The sequence below is a fragment of the Melanostigma gelatinosum genome, assembly GCF_949748355.1.
Source record: "Melanostigma gelatinosum genome assembly, chromosome: 20".
Taxonomy (NCBI): Eukaryota; Metazoa; Chordata; class Actinopteri; order Perciformes; family Zoarcidae; genus Melanostigma; species Melanostigma gelatinosum.
The window spans coordinates 11,116,049-11,135,165 of record NC_136653.1 but is presented as its reverse complement, the minus strand read 5'-3'; the positions used below and the strand labels follow the sequence as shown (position 1 = coordinate 11,135,165).

The 19,117-nt window shown below is 43.5% G+C and overlaps 1 protein-coding gene across 4 annotated transcripts in view; it reads right to left on the bottom strand.

The window, feature by feature from the left end:
• The window catches only part of relch (RAB11 binding and LisH domain, coiled-coil and HEAT repeat containing), a gene marked incomplete at its 5' end in the record, with an annotated part of 30,200 nt that extends 11,302 nt beyond the window's left edge, over positions 1 to 18,898 (bottom strand). For 2 of the 4 annotated variants that reach the window (XM_079291846.1, XM_079291847.1), the window contains 20 exons: positions 189 to 312; positions 451 to 607; positions 710 to 857; positions 1,029 to 1,193; positions 1,343 to 1,483; positions 1,690 to 1,761; positions 2,348 to 2,438; positions 2,576 to 2,688; positions 5,805 to 5,828; positions 6,694 to 6,789; positions 6,866 to 6,941; positions 7,980 to 8,137; positions 8,284 to 8,419; positions 8,579 to 8,673; positions 9,189 to 9,383; positions 9,699 to 9,812; positions 9,966 to 10,021; positions 10,163 to 10,234; positions 12,595 to 12,684; positions 18,457 to 18,898. In XM_079291846.1, the coding sequence (XP_079147972.1) occupies positions 189 to 312; positions 451 to 607; positions 710 to 857; positions 1,029 to 1,193; positions 1,343 to 1,483; positions 1,690 to 1,761; positions 2,348 to 2,438; positions 2,576 to 2,688; positions 5,805 to 5,828; positions 6,694 to 6,789; positions 6,866 to 6,941; positions 7,980 to 8,137; positions 8,284 to 8,419; positions 8,579 to 8,673; positions 9,189 to 9,383; positions 9,699 to 9,812; positions 9,966 to 10,021; positions 10,163 to 10,234; positions 12,595 to 12,684; positions 18,457 to 18,898 (2,565 nt within the window). The remainder of the gene's footprint in view (positions 1 to 188; positions 313 to 450; positions 608 to 709; positions 858 to 1,028; positions 1,194 to 1,342; positions 1,484 to 1,689; positions 1,762 to 2,347; positions 2,439 to 2,575; positions 2,689 to 5,804; positions 5,829 to 6,693; positions 6,790 to 6,865; positions 6,942 to 7,979; positions 8,138 to 8,283; positions 8,420 to 8,578; positions 8,674 to 9,188; positions 9,384 to 9,698; positions 9,813 to 9,965; positions 10,022 to 10,162; positions 10,235 to 12,594; positions 12,685 to 18,456) is intronic. The other 2 variants (XM_079291848.1, XM_079291849.1) reach the window with 1 other exon arrangement.
• Between the last annotated feature and the right edge of the window lie 219 nt (positions 18,899 to 19,117).

Below are 19,117 nucleotides of genomic sequence, written 5' to 3'. Positions count from 1 at the left end.
TTCCCTAGAAGACTGACACAGGTTACTGTGTCATAAACAAATATTTGAGTTGCCTCATGTGAATGCTAGGACACTGAAGACACACTAAAGCATACAGACTACTCAAACTGTATAAAACAGTGTTGTGGTAGCAGTCTTTTGTGCAGTCCGGAGAATGTTTCATTTTGACGAGTCACGTGGTTTTTTACCTTCGTGTTGGTAAAAATCTTGCCGAAGGTGCGACAGAGCCTCCAGAAGAAGCGAGAGAACTCGTGCACGCAGGTTGATGACGCCACATTGATGCGACCAACGATCTCTATGAGCTGCGGAAGGCTGGAGACAGCAGACAAAGGGAAATCAGGGTGATGACCGTTTGTGTATGCTTTGGTGATGCCATGTACAAAGCTGTCTGTATACATATATGACTTTACGTGTGTGTGTGTGTGGGGGGGGGGGGGGTGTATTTCTCACAGTTGGTTGACCACCCAGAGCAGGCTGTCCCAGCCAGTGGTCCCTTCATGCTCTAGCTGGTAGTCGTAGAGTAGCAGCAGGGCACTCAGCATCTCTCTGCTGCCGATGATGGTTGCCACGTCCTGGAGGGGAGAAGCTGGCCTTGGGAACCGGGTGACTACAAGACCAAAAGGCACAGGAACACAATGAACTGCTTTAAGAATTACTACTTCTACATCTGAGCTGTGTGTGTGTGTGTGTGTGTGTGTAGTTGTCCTACCCTCTATTGCAGCTATGTCTCCATTGAGTTTGGCGCTGCTGGTGAAGGGTGCGTTCTGCAGCACCACAGCAAACAGAGGCGGGATGAGAGACTGCAGGGCCGACAGGAACACATGTAGCTTGTGTTCATCCAGACCATGTTCTCCTTGCTAGAGAACGAGGGAGGTTTGGAGGGGAAAAGAAAAAGTGCTGAAGTGCAATTTATTGTTTGTGTGGTGCAGATATCTGTAGCTTGGAAATGAGGCGTCTGCACAGATGCATGTATTGTACCATCAACACAACTTGAATGCTATTGTAGATTTTGCTTTCCTCCAGTTTACCATAAGTAGTTTCTCTATACGTGCCAACAGCGAAGGGAAGAGGGCAGTTTGCAGGGTGCCCAGCTCTGTGGTCCAGGCAGCAAAGGCAGGAATGAAGACCTGGTGGACTGCACTGACCACCCGCTCTGATGGGTCCCCAAGTGACAGCAGCATCAGCTCAAAACCCTGGAAGACATACGGATTTACCCCACAAACATCAACAGACCCCCCTAAGGCTGTTTCACTATTTTACTTTTACTTACATTATTACTGAAGAAGAAAGTAGAACACTTTATATTAGGTTCTGACACGCTTTCCTCTCTCAACACGCCTACCTGGGAGTACTTGTCGGCATCATCTATGTAACCCATGATGATACCCAGACTCTTGACCACAGCCTCTCTGACCATGTCAGCCTTATCCTCAGCGAGCATCTGCTGCAACATGGACAACACCAAGGAGCTACGGATCTCCTTCTGCAGAGACAGAAAGCAAGAGACAGAGAATTCACTTATATTGTATCCATATACATCTATATCTACATACACACAGAGACACAGACAGAGAGACACAGACAGAGAGACAGAGACAGAGACATATACATACACACACACACACACACACACATACACATACACATACATATATACACACAAATCCTGTGTGCACAATATTTTCTTACAGGCAGGTATGGTGCTAAGGCTCCACAGGACTCTGCCACCAACAATCTCCTCTCTGGATATTTGTGGTTAATCTGCAGAAGAAGAGAGCAAGATTTAGAGGAAAACATTTGAAAAGAAACAGAGGAACAGAAGTTGAAAAGAGGAGAGAAGTAGACTGGAGGGCAGCCACGCTGGAATGGAAACAACTTGAATATCATCAACATGCTGACCCTGTGGAAACCGCTTTTGGTCTCTCTGGGCAAATTCTCAGCCTCCAAACATCTGGTAGCTGTTGTTCCCATAAATGTGTTGCATGAGGTGACACAGGTGGCAATGAAAACAAGACTTGCTATCACATATAAGGTCAGGGACAATGGACAAAAATAGGGATTTTCTGAGTCAGAATATGCGAATACAACAACATTGAATGGTATGCTCACTAAATACAAGACACAACTGAGAAACTAAAACTAGAACAGAGGAACATCCCTCATGAAGTGTAACTTCAGTGTCATAAGAGACAATAAAAAAAACATTTTAAAAACCACTCAGAGGTTGAGCAAGTACTGGTTTTCATTTTGGAGCAAGTGAAGCTGAAGCGCTTCTTGTTTCAACATTGCAGAAAATCAGTGACAGCTTATTCAACAGCAAAGACCACATGCAGTGCGTGTCCTGTACCTGTTCCCAGCACTGAGGAAGTAGTTCAGCCTCGACACGCGTGGGACCCACGTGCCTCGCAAACGCAACACACCCCGTCAAGATCATTTGTCTTTGGAAACACAAGAACAGGACACAGTCATTTAGTGTCTCACTAATGGGGCTGATCAATGGTATCTTGGTAAGAGGTCGATCATCCACTATAATAAACTAAACACTGCTGTGTCTACAAAACACAAACGTACACACCTCTGCTCATCATCTGGTCTCTTGATGAGGTTGAAGAGGATGTGGAGGAGCTGGTCCCTCTCTTTAGACTCCGGGTGAAGGCAGGCGGTACATAAGATGAGCGGGATCAACTCCTGAAGGACAAGCGATGAGAAAGACAGAGAGAGAGAAGCGGCATCAGTTTAGATTACTTTACAATAGGAAGGCGCTCATCTTGGACCAAAGCTGGAGCCTAGAAATCGAATGGCAATGAAAAGGTCGATACATATTGCACGAGTTCCTCTGCTACGACACGGTTGTATGACAGAGTTCAGATAGAGTTGATGGACCTTCCTGCCAGAGGGGAGAGAGCTCAGCTGCCCTTGATACAGGGCCTCCATGGCCAAACTGTGGTCAGCCCGCCATTCCAGCCACACACACACCCAAATTAGAGAGTGCATACAGAGTTTTCTTTCTTTTTTTCAAAGAAACTTTCATTTTTTTTCCCCTAAGAAGATATTATAGTTTCCTGCCAAGTGCTGGAAGAACGAGTAAAACCCCAACGCTGGACCGGCATATGGAGCTGACAAGAGACACTTAAAGACAGGCTGTGATGAGTCACTCACTAAATAGTGGACCAGCCCTCGGAAGCCCGTGCCATGTTGGCTCTCTTTTATAAAGTAAAAATATGACATTTAAGTATCAGAGGGTCATTTTAAGTGGTCACATGACGAGTTAAATATGGGTGAAATCAGTTCAAGCGTCAAAAACCAGCAAATGAACTCTATTTAATACTCTGGCCTCTGAAATTACATACATCTTTACAAGAGACATTTTTGAAGACTTAACAGCACTGGCCTGATAAAACAAATTAAAGGAATTCAGCACACATCTGAAAAGGCCAGAGCCCATGCTGCTGCTGTTCTATTTCTGAGTGAACTCCTGTGTTACTCATGTGAAGACTCCTTCAGGAGGTTAAACATCTGACCAGTCCTGGATAAACATTGTGGGCAGGTAGAGTGGACAGCACGACCTGCCAGGACCTTTGAGGCCAGGGGGCCCGATGCTTCACTCCAAAAAGCAGAGCAACTGCACATTTCAGTGCAAGGACCACTATGTGCCGCATCCAGATGTTGCACTTTCCACATTCTAAATCTTATCAAATCTTTTTAAAATGTCATTTCTTTGCAACCGTCTCACATTAAAATAATCAAATACTCTTTGTCCATACACATGCAGTATCACTTTGCCTTACGATCGCTGCTGTTTTAATGCACAGCTTCATGTAAAAGGGCTCAAGAGACTCGACAAAACAAAATAATAATACCTCACAGGGAGAAAAAAAAAAAACACATGCTCAATTTTGTGAAGTGGTAAAGCCAGAAGCAAGACGGCCTGTACCTGTTGGTGGCACACTTTATGTACCGTCTATGCATGCGTCACGATGGGCTTATGACGATTACATGACTTGTATTTGGTGCCGCAACAGTCACAAAATCAAACTGCAGTCGTGAGTGATTGTTGATGCACTATTGTATGCAAATGAAGCATGGCTGGTGTTTGTGCAGGTTGTGGCCGTTATTATTTTATTTGTAGCCTCCTGCATAGTCTTCTGTCCTCCAGGTGCCTTTTCTTTTCAGTTGGTTCTTTTGTTTATCCATTCTGACTTTCTACTGCATTATCACACAAGCCATAGCTTGAGTACAAACACACAGCACAATGTAAACAAGGTCTGTCATCCGAGTTGTAACTTCACTCCTAATCTTTATTCTCGTAACAGCCCTGATAAAACTGTCAACGCTCCTCGTCTCTCCAGTCGTTCGTTAAACATCACAGTTAATCTGGCCCGTAGAAAAAGGAAGTCAGGATACAGTTAGTATCGTCATAGTGATACCACTAGACACATCCTTTACTGTATATTCAATCGGATAAGAAAAAATAAATAAATGCTGCCACAAATGACCCCAAATCAAGCCTTTCCCACCGTAACGAAAGGAAAATACAAGCACATTGCATTGTGCTAGAAAAACATCATCTTTAATGATTTACAGTGACTGATATTACAGCCAGGTGGCAGGCAGAGTTTTAATGCATCATTCCACCATTTCAAGTCAAACACCTTTTGTTCTCAAGTGGGTGTCACATTCAGACAACTAAAGGTGTGCCTCCTCTCCAGGCTCGTGGTGGTAAGAAAGCCTCAAGTTACAAGATGGAAGTGCGAGCAGCTGTGTGTGTGTGTGTGTGTGTGTGTGTGTGTGTGTGTGTGTGTACTCAATGTCACGGTCGGTGAATCTAACGGATATAGAACAAAGTCCACACCACTCAGACCCAGAGGCTTAAATGTTCTGTGTGTTAATCTTTGTCATCCTCTCCCCCAGTGTGTTTATCCTGATTTTGCAACGAGATTAAGTTCTTCTTAACAGTCAGAGTTTGACTAAAGCAACATAACCATTGTGATATGCAAAGCAGCCCGACTGGGAACTACTCCAACCAGACTCCCCTCTTTCAAAACACTGCATTTTGTGTCGTATCAAGTTTCAATACACTGTGTGCAAAATCCAAGCATATAGTATTTGTACACACGTGGAAAAACACACACACACACAGACACAAATTGCATGCAAGCAGTTCTGTTTGGGGGCCGGAACACCTGTGCAGGTGTTTGCATCACAGCTTGGAGGGAGTACTCGCTGAGCAAATGCCTAATCCATTTGAAAATATCTTACATTTAGTTACCTGGAAGCCCTGCACACCTCATAGCAAGGACAAAAAAAAAAAAAAAAAAAAAACGCTCTTCTCTGGTTTTATTTTGCCTTTAGAATATATAGCATTCAGCTACTTTTAAAAAAGGTGCGAGGTAATGTTACAAGATCAATTTAAATCACTGCAGAATCACAAACGCCACAGCAGATAAATCAGGGAACCAATAAGAGAAGAAGTAAAGACACACTGGGGTTCAGAGACATACAGCACATGACCCACTCACTGTTTGGCTGAAACTGCATACCTTAAGCCGTCTTTGCATATCAGTTCATATTTTGGATATAAATACGTTTTCATATTTCGTTTTAAGACAATACAAGACTGCATAACGACAGTCACTTTACAGAAAGGCCAGCGCTACAGTGCTTATGAATAAAATTTGAATAATTATGGCAGGCTAGACCCTAATGTGGCAGCAGTTGTAGCCAACAGGAGCAGGGCACAAGTTACATGTTTTAGGTCTACAGGTCATGTGACAACCATGCAGATGAGTGCGTGAAAGACTCACCTGGCAAAGATGTGCAACCATTCTCTAGAAGAGAGGCATGCATGAGAGTGAGAGAATGAGTGAGACGAAAAGAGAAGAGTAAAAAAAATAAAACCAGTGAAGGCAAAAAGGACAGCAAACATGAGTGGGGGACAAATACAGCAGAAGGGAAATGATGACACTGGTGGAAACAAACGCCATCATAAAAGAAGGTGAAATCCCCAATCAATAGATAGACACAAGTCAGCTGGGTATTTGCAGGTTATGAAATCTGTGATTGGCACTGCAAATGTCTGAATGAGCTCTTTATTCATACAGCTGGCAGAAGACACAGTCACATCCAGGGGGGGGGGGGGGGCAACAAGGAGAAAGACGCTAAGTGCAGCATTAGCACATAAGATGTGATACTTCAGTGTGATTATCGTAAAGAAACCAGCAATCAAGCTTTCTAGACCACTGCCAAGAACACTGGAAGCCTCTTCGTGGTGTGAAACACTACATGGGATGTTGGTTGGATTTGGGATGTTGGTTGGATTTTGGGAATGCCTTCTGGCACAAACCAAGGAGAAGGTGGTGTTCTTTCAGAGAAAACTGAACTACATTTTTCCCACAATAGCAGATGGTAAAACGGGTGACTCACCAGCAGAAAAATAACTCCCTTAGCTGAAGGGGATAAACATGATGAAAGTTAAGAATTGATTTACTGCCCCATCTACGAAGACATAGTTTGGGAATTTTTACAAGCGGAAGATGGCTGTCCTCTACAGCTTCCCCTACATTTTCACCTTGCTTAGCCCTGCTGCTGTGTGTGGATCTATTGGATTGTGCAGATGACGACAACAACAATCAAGGGGGGGGGGGGGGGGGGGGGGGAGGAGGAGAAGAGGAGCAGCGGCAGAAGTGGGGTTACCTCTCGTTTAGCAAGGAGGACATTGGGGACGATGTGAGGGAGGCAGCGGCCCAGCATTAACGTCACACTCTCCTCACTGTCTGCTATACGAGACACCTGGAAATGAGAGGGGCGTTATGTACTGTACTGCACGTGGTCATGAAAGTGCTCTTCTGCGTGACAATGTGCTGACCTCTGCTCCCAGGCGGCTGTCGGAGCACATTCTGCAGAAGGACAGCAGGGCTTGCAGGAAGGCTGGGGATAACTTTCTGCGACACCACAAACAAAAAGAGCAAAAAAAAAAAAAAACACAGTCAGTACAGTCTGCACCACTCGCTCTGTACTCCACGAGTCTGGCCTGAGTCGAGCCTGACCGCGGAATGATTGAGGACTGGGCCATCCTGCCAGAGAGCTCAGTGGAGCCACTCTCCCATGGCACTGCAGTGGATTTTAGTGGAATAAAAAACAAATCTATAGCTAGATGGAGTTTGGCTACAAGACGTTTATTATTAGGAATAACCCCTTGAGATGTACCATCTCGCTTTCAAGGGGGTCCTCAATGACATTTATACACTACAAGGACAATTCGACAAAACATTTAACAAAAAACTGAATTAGCAAAATGGATAATTCTTTCAAAGGTTGAAGAATAGCATTGCTGTGCTACGGATGGAATATTCACAGGTAGATTATTCCAATCAGAGGGAGCTTTAAACATAAAGGTGCTCTTAGCTCTTGACTTGTTACAGTAGCACAGTGACCTGTTCAACAGCAGATGACGGCCAACTGTATTTTGCCGCTGAATTTTTGGAACTGTATGAATCTGATAAAAAGGGAAATATAAGAGAATATGAAGGTATATAGACAACACAGTACTCCATTCACCGGATGATTCACTATGATGTCGGTGCACTAAATATACTACAGCATGGGGGGGGCAGAGTGGTAAGAAGTGTTTGTACGTGACCAAAAGTCAAAAGTTCAATTCCCACCAGGGCTGCTTTGAGCTCTGAGAAAATTTCGTAAGTTCCATTTTCACTCAAGAGGGCAGTAGGTGCTGTTGGAATTGACAGTTTGTGGCTGCATAGGCTGATCACTACCTCCATCTAGTGGTTACATCTAGTAACTACACTGAGAGGTACCGAGTATACTGAATATTATTTTCAGTCTATTTTCAAGTACCACCTGAAAAATCTGAAAGGTAACTCATCATTTGTACAGTGTACCAAGCAACACCGACAAACACACAAGAATTGCACGTTTTTATTGTGTCTATTATGTCTGTCTACTGAATTTTCAGGACTTACCTGTTAGATTGAGCAAACTGGACAGGAGGTCGACTCTTAAGCGCATGAAGGGAATGTGGGCGAGGCTGCGAAATGGTCTGAGTAGAGGAGGGGTCCGGGTTAGTTTCAGACTCTGAAACCCCCCGGATGTCCAGATACTGGCCGTTATCTGTGGGAGGCTGAGGGTAAAACGAGATTAAGTTGGAATAAATGGGTCAAATGTCAGACTACATCAAGAAAAAAAGAAAATATCACTTATTTTATTCCAGGACACTGGTACTATCAACACAAGTCTGTGCATTACATATTCAAATGAACCACATACCACAGAGAGAGGGTCAGTGGAGGAAGTGTTGGTGGTGGTGGTGGATGAGGGGGAGGGGTTAGACGTCTTCTGGAAGCCCAGGTCCAGAGTGGCCGGAGGTGGGGAGGAGACGGTCCTCTTCAGTGTCTGAATCTCACTGTGGGGGTGAGACGAACGAAGCCATGAAAGGACACGGTCAGAAAACACCACATGACTCTTATTAGTGAATCAAAAAGAAACAAGTATTCCATCCAAAAGTAGTGGTAGAGCAGTTATGTAACACATTATTAGCACACACATGCACTCGGGCACACACCTCTGCAGTTTCTTGATCTGCTCAGCGAGGCTCTGCTTCTCATTGCCGAGCAGGCTGATCTGGTATTCCAACTCTTGGACAACTTCTGTCTGCTGCTATAGAGGAACAAGAAGATTTTTACAGACACTTTATTACACCAGCTGAAGACCGTGTTCTCCAATAAGGCAAAACTCTTCATGGATTGGTAATATCTCAGACTTTATTGAAATAACTTTTCAATTAGCTCCACAGCCTTTTACTGAAACAATGTGAATGTAGAAGGGGCCATTAAGTTTTTCATCATACAAGCTCAGTGGACCACCTCCAGTTCGTTGCTGTTAACGAGTCAAAGCAATTGCCCTTCGGGGGAAACTGCCGCTGCCTCTCAACGAGTGTGTAAATGCACATTTTCAGTTAAAGAAAGAGAGCAAAAGGGGCTGTGTGTCCATGATAATGTGCCCATCTCTGCTTTGGAATAGCAACAATTTTGTGATCGCAAAGCTCTTGATGCAGCCAAAAGGAAAATACCTGACTGATTGCCCAAAAAATCCAACATTGATGGCTGGATGGTTCAGCTCATAAAGAACTGTATATCCCTGAATAAAACCCATACATGTACATACACACCAACCTGATGTGAGAGGTCAAGCTTTTTTGGGGGATCTTGGGCAATGCAGTTTCCTGGAAGATCGCCAAACTCCACCCCTACTGACACATCAGCCATGTCCCGGGGAGAAGGGAGAGGGGTACCACAGTTCCTGTAGAGATGGAGCAGGTCGGGGGGTTTTGGGATGTTGAGGCCGACATCATCCCACAACTCAAAGTCCTGCAAATACATTTTAAAAAACCAAAATGAATCAACTATTTGTGGCGGACGGGTGTGTGTGTGACCTCTGCATAGACAAAGCAGGAATTCATGCAGGCTCAGAACAGGACAGCTGATCCCAGTTGTTGAATTTATTTATGGTCACATGACCCTACAACAGCTCTTAGACCAGTGCCCTGAAGCTCACAAGTCTGATACCTCCTACTTCGCCTTAGGAATACATACACTTTGTATTAAGAAGCACTCAGAAATAAATGACTACAAAATGGTTTTATTCCATTCAGATATTTGTCATTCAGCCAGAAAAATCTTTACCTGATCATCATTTTCATCGGAGAAGGTGATGGATGAGAGTTTGTGTTCATTTTTTAATAAATATTCATTTACAAGGAAGTTTAAGGCTCTTTTCTCCAGTGGGCGTATAGGCTCCTGAGGTAGAGAGGAAAGAGAAGCTGTGAAATGACTCACTCAAAGTCCAGCAGCAACATCATCACAGGGTTTAAAAGGAACACACTTCATCTCCCGAGTCATTTGAAAAAGGAAAGGAATTCGCAAATCTTTTAACACTTAAAAATCTCCCACCTGAATTTCAGGACTTGACTTGAAGTTTTTTCTCTCCTGAGAGGAACCTTCGCTCTCTGAGAAATTGAGAAGATTTTAGATGAGTTTGAAAGGATGCTGAGTGTTATTCATCTAGTGGAATTCTCTTAGAAATAAAAAGAGTGAAAGCTGTAACAAAAGAGGGTTCAGGTGGAGAAGAAGTTAAAAGTACGCCACACCTGCTGCCTGAGTCAAGTTGGCGCGCAGAGCCTGAATGGTCTCCTTTGCTTTCCGTAGTTCAAACTCCAGCACTGGACAGGAAGTGACAACACACACACACAGGAAATGCATCCAACCAAAGACAGGGAACAAACAAATAAAACAAAGATGGGCATGAAAAACAAAACAACCACAGGAAAGATTGTACGAGTCATAAAACAAAACAAAACAAAAAGGGGTACATGCAAATCATGGGTCTAAGGAACGCATGCAGCAGAGGATCATGGTAAAGCCGGCTCGATGATAGTCTGTTTGACCAGTGTGTGTAATGCATTGAGACGCGTCTCAATGGTAGGATTTCCTGCCCTCGTTTGCCTCCCATTAACAGCACTGATGTGACCGACTTCAAAAATGGGAGTCCAAAGCTACTTCAATGGTAGCCGAGTTGAACAAATCTATTCCTAAATGTAGCCTTGATAATCTAGGAGCTGTCTGACAAAGGATGTTTTCCAGGCAAATACCTTACTAACAAGTAATTCATAATTTGGTTTCAAGTCACTCAAAGGACAGCCAATGCTCAGGTTGTTATTTCTTCTAAGCTAAAAAAAAATAGGCCATCATACCATGAACAACCCAATCTGAAGGTATGAAACTCAAGAGTCAAAATGACATTTAGAATATGGTATGTTACTGTTTTAGACCAAAAAAAACAACAACAAAAAAAGCAACATATTCACAATCAAATGAGCAAGCTGTTTCTGACGTCTTGTACAATCAGAGGCAGCAAGCATTTGGAAAGAATTGTTGATTTGTACATTGAAGTTTGAAAAGGTCAAACTAACTCTGAATAAAGAAAGAGAACACACAATATTCGTAGACACGTCAGATTAAAAAACACACGCAAAAAGTAAGAAGCGATGGAGCAGGAAAACTATGCTATTGCATAGCTGTGCACTGGAAATCTGCCATCTGATGTGATCCTGTTGATGTCCCCGAATCTGTCTTAACATACCAGTATGAAAAGTGTAAATGCTCATCAATCCTTAAGGTTTTTCTGTAAGGTCATTGTCAAGTTTCAGCTTCCACAACTTTGAGAATATTATATTTTTGCAAAGAGAAATGCCAGCAACACATTAGATGGACTTTTATGACCAAATTCACCCACTCTGACTCCATCATCCCTAACCTGTCCAGCAGATCAAGAGTGCACAGGATGCAAGCGCAACGAATGGAAAAGCAAGAACTGAATAACGGGGGAGAAGGTTTCAAAAAAAAAAGAAAAAAAAAAAAAAAAAAGCTAGTCTGGATGGAGTGACTTGTCCAGTATTGGTCACTGGGGTTTGATCAACGTCAGGAGAAAGCCAGAAAACCCAGAGTCAGACAGCTGGGGGCAGGTATCTTGGCAAGAAGAACAGTTTCAGGGGATGAGAGTGGGGGTGGGTGAAGAGGGAGGAGAAAGGGGGGGGGGGGGGGGGGCAATTTGGAGAGTAATAGTAATTTTTGAAAAGATGCATATTTTGTAGTTGGGAGCATGGAACCAATATCTCTGCTGCATGGTTTTAAATGTGCCCTTACAATGCATTAATGTACCGTGTGTTCTCATAGACTGTTAAAAGCCCCAAACCATAACAAAACTAGCTCCCTGTTCACAGTTTAAACTTAAGACTCTGAAAGAAATGGTATCCTTTTTCTACTCTAATAATGCAATATGTATATTAAATTATAGACATGTAAAAAAATTAAACATTTTACAATACAGGAAGACGCTCTAGTTTGCATGCTGAGCACTGATGTACAGTAGGACAAAACAATCTAATGTCAAAGAAAGAAAACATAAATAATAAAATATGCCACAGTTTGTGCACAATTACATTCTGCAGTTATGGATCGGGGCTTTTCCGGACAAAGCTGGTAATGGATAATGTTAACTATTATTATTATTATTATTATTAACCACCTGTACTATGGCATAATGTGCAGGGCTAAAAAGTCATGATAAAATAGAAAGACGAAAACAGGAGGCAGATCCCTGCATGGCAGCACTGTCCCGTCATCACACAATATGGGAGTGAAAACCAACAAGCTGCTCATAACCAAGCAGCTGCTCTTAAAACCAGCGCTTTGTGATGAGGCGCCATCGGCATCAGACTCCACTGTTAATGTAAATGTGGCAAAAACTATGTAATGGTGTGTCACGACAGAGCCACAGGGGGACCGGGGGTGTGATTCCAAACTATTTTGAGACAGGTCCCGCACCAAAACGACCACAGACTGACTCCACAGTGTGAGAGCTGATGGGAAGAGGCACGGTGGCTTGGGTTACCCTGACATCACCATGCAGCCGTTATTGTCTTTCTTTCTACGCCATCCTCCCGTTCCGTCACTGCCTATTCTCCTAAGTTTGTTACGTCCCCGTGGAAAGCCGGGTCTCTGGCAGTGCGGTTCATCTCACCTGCCAGTCGCTCGTCTGACTCTCGGTTGCCGTCATCCGAGTAACGGGCAAAGTCCAGAGAGTCCAAGGTGCTGATGCTGTTTGCTCGATCTGAACAGAGACACAAAGACGGGGACAATAGTGAGACAAGTCTACAATCCACACAACTAGATGAGTCCACTGTTACACATGTGACAGGAACGCACTGATGCTGAAGAAATGTTCCTTTATACATGCTCCTCTCTGAAGGACACAACGGTAGCCTCACTGCGGTAGGGATTTAGTGTTTTGCTTGAGGACTCTTAACCAGGCTGGAGGCATGCTAACACTTGGCTCTAATTCAGTGATGGTGACTAACCAATGGGCCGCTCTTCAACCAAACAGATGGAAACTTTGTTAAATTCAGCTAAAAGCAGAGACCTTTATGAAAACTACGTGGGACGGTTATACTTTAGCCAGGAAACATATGAGTCACTGCACATGTGGGAAAACAAATCAATCATGAAATGTTGACTTTGCTAAGACCTTTACTTTATGGAAACACCCATTTCAAAACTAACAGTAGGCATTGTTCACTCGAAGAGCAGATGAAGCTGACACGTAAGCATACTTGTGCTCCTATTTCACTGAGGTAGGCAGGCCTGGTAGCTTAGCCGATGGTGTTAGTTTTCCTCCACCTCAGAAGAAGTGCAAGATTGGACTATTTGTTCTCCGATAACTCTGATACAGTGGAAGGTCACACTAAATGTAGCTTGTAGACTAGCTGCTGTGCTTTGACATACAAGACTTCAGGCTTTTGAGTCACAAAAGTATAAAAACAGGACCATTGGTTCTTTCTCAATTAGCTGTCATGCATTGGTGAACTTGATATTTCTGGGCTTGACCTGAGAGTACTGTGTTTTGTCTCGGTGGGATGATCGGGTGCTGAGAAATGCAACGCAGTTGCTCAAAACTGTAGTTCCTGAAATGACCACTTGAGGCCCATTTAAATTATATTAAATGAAGCATGAGAGCAGCGTCGGGGACTGTGGTGGAACACAGACTGCAACACGCAGGTTTGGTGAATCAGTGGTCCGAGCTTGCAAGTTAAATCGTTGGTTAATCACGTTAATGCACAATTGCAAACAAGTGCTCTCAAAGCAGCGGTGTTTTGATTCCCAGTGATGCCCAGGATGCTACATGCTATAAGCTAGCGAGCGACTACATGAGTAGAATTCCACAGGACGGGTGGGATGAGGAGAGGTGGACGGGTCAAACAAACACTGGTGTTTCCTCCAGGAGGCCGCAGTTTGTGCCGTGTGTGGAACGAGAAGCCAATGTTGATTTATTTGTGACGTGACTTCCGTAGATATTTTAACGCAAACCACGATCTTTTCCTAAACCTAACGAAGTCGTTTCATCGCCGAAACCGTAGTTGTTTCCTGTGAAGATGGAAGTTTATTTTGAAAAGACAGTATGCATGTAACAAGCCAAAACAGACTCATGTTGCTGGACTTTTGCAGGAAAAACGCACGAAAAATGAGGAGTAACTTTTCGTAAGATATCAATAAAACGGGGATGAATTGATATCATTGTATAAAGAGTGTGACATGAGAAGATCAATCTCATGTCTGTCAGTTAAATCAGCTATAATCACTCTTTTAAAGTGACTAGTGACTCGTCTAAAACATTTAAAAAAGGAATAAATTCAATAGAATCAGTCTATACACTGTATCTTCTTGACATTCTATTAGAATGTCAAGAAGATACATTCTAATACAATGTAACTTCTTTACATTCCATGAGAACGTAAAGAAGATACATTCTAATACAATGTAACTTCTTTACATTCCATGAGAACGTAAAGAAGATACATTCTAATACAATGTAGCTTCTTTATATTCTAATAGAATTGTCTTTTGAAGATGAACAGGACAGTTTTCAGTTTCAAGTAATGACTGGGTTGTTACTTTCGGTGCTGCTTTAGTGTTGATCATGTTTTGATATTTGAGTCATGTTGTGGATGATCAGATGGAGTTATGATGGTAGCAGTCGCCAAATTGCAGATTCAGCTTGAGCAAAACCTTTGTCTGTTGTGTTCAAATCAGGCCCATAGGAGTTTACAAGGCAGGTGTCCTTTCTCTAAACACTGACCTGATGCATCAAGTGGATATTTTTTGCTGAACATAATATTATGCATTGGTCCTCTACATCCTCTAGTCTAATGAGCAGACTTATAAACGCACTGTTACAACTCCTTCATAGTGGCATATTGCTTTTCGGAGAGTTATGATGATAAGTTCATAGTAGATGCAAAAGTATACTTATGTACAATATATTATGTTGAACATTGTTGCTCCTGAATGGATCACAGCCAACCCAATTATTGTCAACACAGCTCATGTCCTTGGTCATGGTGGCCACAGCACTTAAAAGAATAAACTTCATAATTCTCAAAATTCTGACCCTTTGCTTTTTTATTAGCATTTACTTGTACTTTTACTTTCAATACTTAAGTACATTTAACATCAGAAAAGTACTTTTGATACTTAAGTACAATACATATCAGATACTTTAAGACTTTTACTCAAGTAGTATTCTAATAGGTGACTTTTACTGGAGTCATTTTCCAGTAAGGTATCTTTACTTTTACTCAAGTATGGCTTTTGGGTACTTTATACACCACTGATCTTAGCCCATTTTTGGATTAGCCACGGGATAGACTGTGTCATCACCGCCAAGACGGTGACGGCCGGCACCCCCCACTTTGAGCTTCACAACGCCTCCATGTGTGTGTGTGTGTGTGTGTGTGTTTATGCGTGTATGTCACATGTTCAAATGTATGTCACACTCTCATATTAGTGACCGCACAGCGAGTGTGCTTCTGATCTGGCCGAGAGCGTGACAATGTGTGCGTGTCATTGTTCTGTCTTGCCGACGTCAGGTTAACCCCTCATTCTATGAATGCTTCCAGCTGTCCTTACTTCCTGATAATGTTAGAGGATGATTGCTGTAGGTGGCTGAAATCTATTTGGTCAATTAGTGTTTGTATGAATGCATCTGTGAGGGAGAAAATGAACCTGTAATTCCACAAAGTGAAGGAGCATGCAAATGTGTGGGCCAAAGTTGCACAAAACAAGTATATCTTCCCGGCTAACTATTGGGTGCCGTGCCTGTGGCGTGTAATGTCTTGTCTGTGATGGATCTGACACTTGAGACTGTCACCTCTTCATTGCAATCCTGCCGGGCAGCTTGATGAATTGGTGACAGGGAAAGGAGCAAGAGTTTGATTCGAGAACAAAGAGATACAATTAAAAAGAGCGGATACACACAGAGTGACAAGAGAAGATGGATGGCCACAGGGTAGCCCACAAGCTCCTTTAATGGAAAGGATGCTCTGGAAAGACTGTCACCAAAATATAAATTAGGGGGAAACAATAGGATTTAATTTTAAAGGATACACAGGCAGGCACAGAAACCTGTACGGACATTTGTCTCACAATTTCAACATTATGATAATACATTCAATGAACTGTAACGATCAATAAGCCCGTGTATAAACTGGGCATGACTGTCACTTGGAACATGGCTCTCGTTTAAAACCACACTAATCATACATGTAAATGGGCTATATATTTGCAAATATGAATTCCATAGTTAATTGACTAGGTGATGAATTGGTGTGACTACACAGTGACATAGTTTGTGGAATATTTAGTATGCTGGGCCAACTCACAATGAAAAAGATACCAAACAATAATAACTCGCATTGTGATCTGCTCCACGTCTAAGAAATATGCACATATAACTCTTTCAAATGCACAGAACCACCTGCATTCTCTCTCTCACACACACACACACACACACACACACACACACACACACACACACACACACACACACACACACACACACACACACACACACACACACACACAAGGCAGAGAGTAATGAACAGGCAGCCAGTCTGTGCAGGTCCAGAACTACATGAAGCTAAGCCAACAATCCACAAATATCATTAATCGCCTTCTCGCACACACAATACCAACTCCCTGCCCCAGACGGAGAGTGCATGTCAGTTTGGGCCGACTAATAGGCAGTGCTGCTGAGGAAGAGGTACACATGGCAGGATTGTTTCAACAGGCTGACAGTGGCGTGTGTTTGACCTGGATTGCCTTTGTGCCAATTTGACAGATTTGTAACAGGCGAGAAGACATAAATAGTGGTTACAAACAACAGAGCCTAGAGCTTTTTATGTGAAGCTACAACGTGGCCTATTTGAAGTAGCAGATGGTAAGGGCCTGCAAATACAACTTTACTTTTGGGATCATGTTCAGAGAGCCGCTTTCTGGTGTCCCATACTTGTGTGAAAAAACAACGCCAACTTCCTAAATGTGACAGCTTACCGTCAACCTTGCACGTGGCAATTTAAATGACTTGCATGCTCAAAAGCTCCTTGCATCAAAAGAGCAAACAACGACCTGACTCGCCAATGAGGAGTGGAGAGAGAACCATTCATGCTCCCTTGCTGCAAATTAGCAAGGTGGTGAGAGATGCCTTGTTGTGTCATGTGGCGTGGAGCAAGCGCTTCCGAGATGATGCTGCTTGTAACACAGTCATCGTCCATTCACATGCTTACTGCAATGAACTGCTTATAGCTTACGGTCACTGGGTGTGTGAATACAAGTTAAACAAGCCTTAAGTCCATCGCCTTCTCCCTCAACAACTTCCATCAGCTGCTTAATTTTTCCGTCTGAAGATAGATTTGACTTATCAGGAATGTCCTATTCTTATGAAGCTTTACTCTCATCAATCTAAGAAGAGTGCAATCACCGTTTCTCTAATAACGTTCCCGCCAGTTTCACAACAGGGGTGCTGTCAAGTCCTGGCTTTCTGTTGCCATGCGCCAAACTTTTTTAAGGGTTTGTATGATAATACAACAACCAGACCTTTGCAACTAACACACACAGCTCACACTTTGTGTTTGATGCTGTGGTCTCTAAAACGTATACGTCCGTCTATGCAGGTCTTTAATTCTACAGGGTGGGGTCAGGTAGGGGCTTGTTGTCTTGGGACAGTCGCCTTGACCCACACTCAAGACTATACAGCAGCCTCCTGAGACACCAGGTTTGTTGTCCATTGCTACTGCATCTAAATGAGAGAAAATAAATCTTAAAGTTATAAAACCAGATCATCTCTTTTTTTTAGCATTTATTTATATATGCTGCTGTTCCCTCCGCTGGAAAGCTGCCAAATGTTTATACAATGAAAATGCATCATCTGGCATGCAGTACCGTGTCGTGAGATACTGTAAACATTGTGAGCCATTCGGAAACTAAAACACTGACTTGATTATAGCAGGCTTTATTTATTTGTGCATTGGGCTGTCACCATGGTTACAATTTACATAGCATATTTGTTTAAGTGTCCAGACTCTTCAGTCACCACATCATACTGCAGGTTATTCCCACACAGAAGTCCTGTAAGGGGATGAGGGTGCTACAGATATACACCCTTGATCAATAAACCGAAGTGACAAGTGAAGACAAGTGTATTTCCCTACAGAGCTCAATGTTATTCAGCTCAATATTATTATAGGACTGTCGTATTATCACTCATCCATCTCGTCCGGCTAGATAGTGTGATGTAGCATAACAGCATTCCTGTGATGATGTAGTCTGACAGCCAGCACAGCTGACCCTCGAAACCCGCTTGTTGACTGCGGGCCCTCGACCAGAAGGGCAGGTGCAGCAGGCGGTTATCTCATGATCTATTGGCTTCCGACGCTAGTGTTTTAAAAATAACGCAAGGTAGCCAGTGGGCTAACTCTGTACAAAGCAGCATTAAAGACAGAGCTAGCCGACAGCTACGTGACTAGCACTGGGAGCAGCCGACGTTACTTACTCAGCGGTCCTCCAGGTCCGAGTACCTGGTCTTTGGCAGGCGGAGTGCCGCTCTGACGCTCGAAGTTGCCAGGGTTAGAGAAATAATCCCTCAGCCTCGGAAGCTCTCTGCCTCCTTCCAACAGTTCTGTGTGAAACTCCAGGGCCGTGAGGATGTATTGATCCCGTAATAGCTGTGCAGCAATACCGTCCACCGATATCCGTGTCTCGGTGGTGCCTGCCATAGCGGTGGTGGCCGCGATCGAGACCGAGCCCTCACCACTGGGGCTTGTCCGGTTGCTAGACAGCAGAAGTGTCGGGGGCTCGGCGTCCGCAGGCGGACAGAAAGGATTACCTGGCGGCGCCCCATCACTGGGACTTCTCTCTGTGTCAACTGTTTCATTGGGTCGCCGTTCAGCCTCCTCCTCAGAATCACTGAGATTGAACGGGTTGACCGACGCCATTTTTGCACGATAAGGATTCTTAGCAAGCTTAGCTAGCTAAGCTAACCAGAACCGCTTCTTCCTGAATGGATATCAAGCTAGCGATCATGGGGGGAAATGCCAAGCTATGAATGGCCAAATTTGACCCACAGCCCGCCTCTTTTATGGGATAGTAGAACATGATTGGATAAAAGCGAGACAGAAAGGAAAACTGGGCAGGGCACATTTGACAGCTGGTAG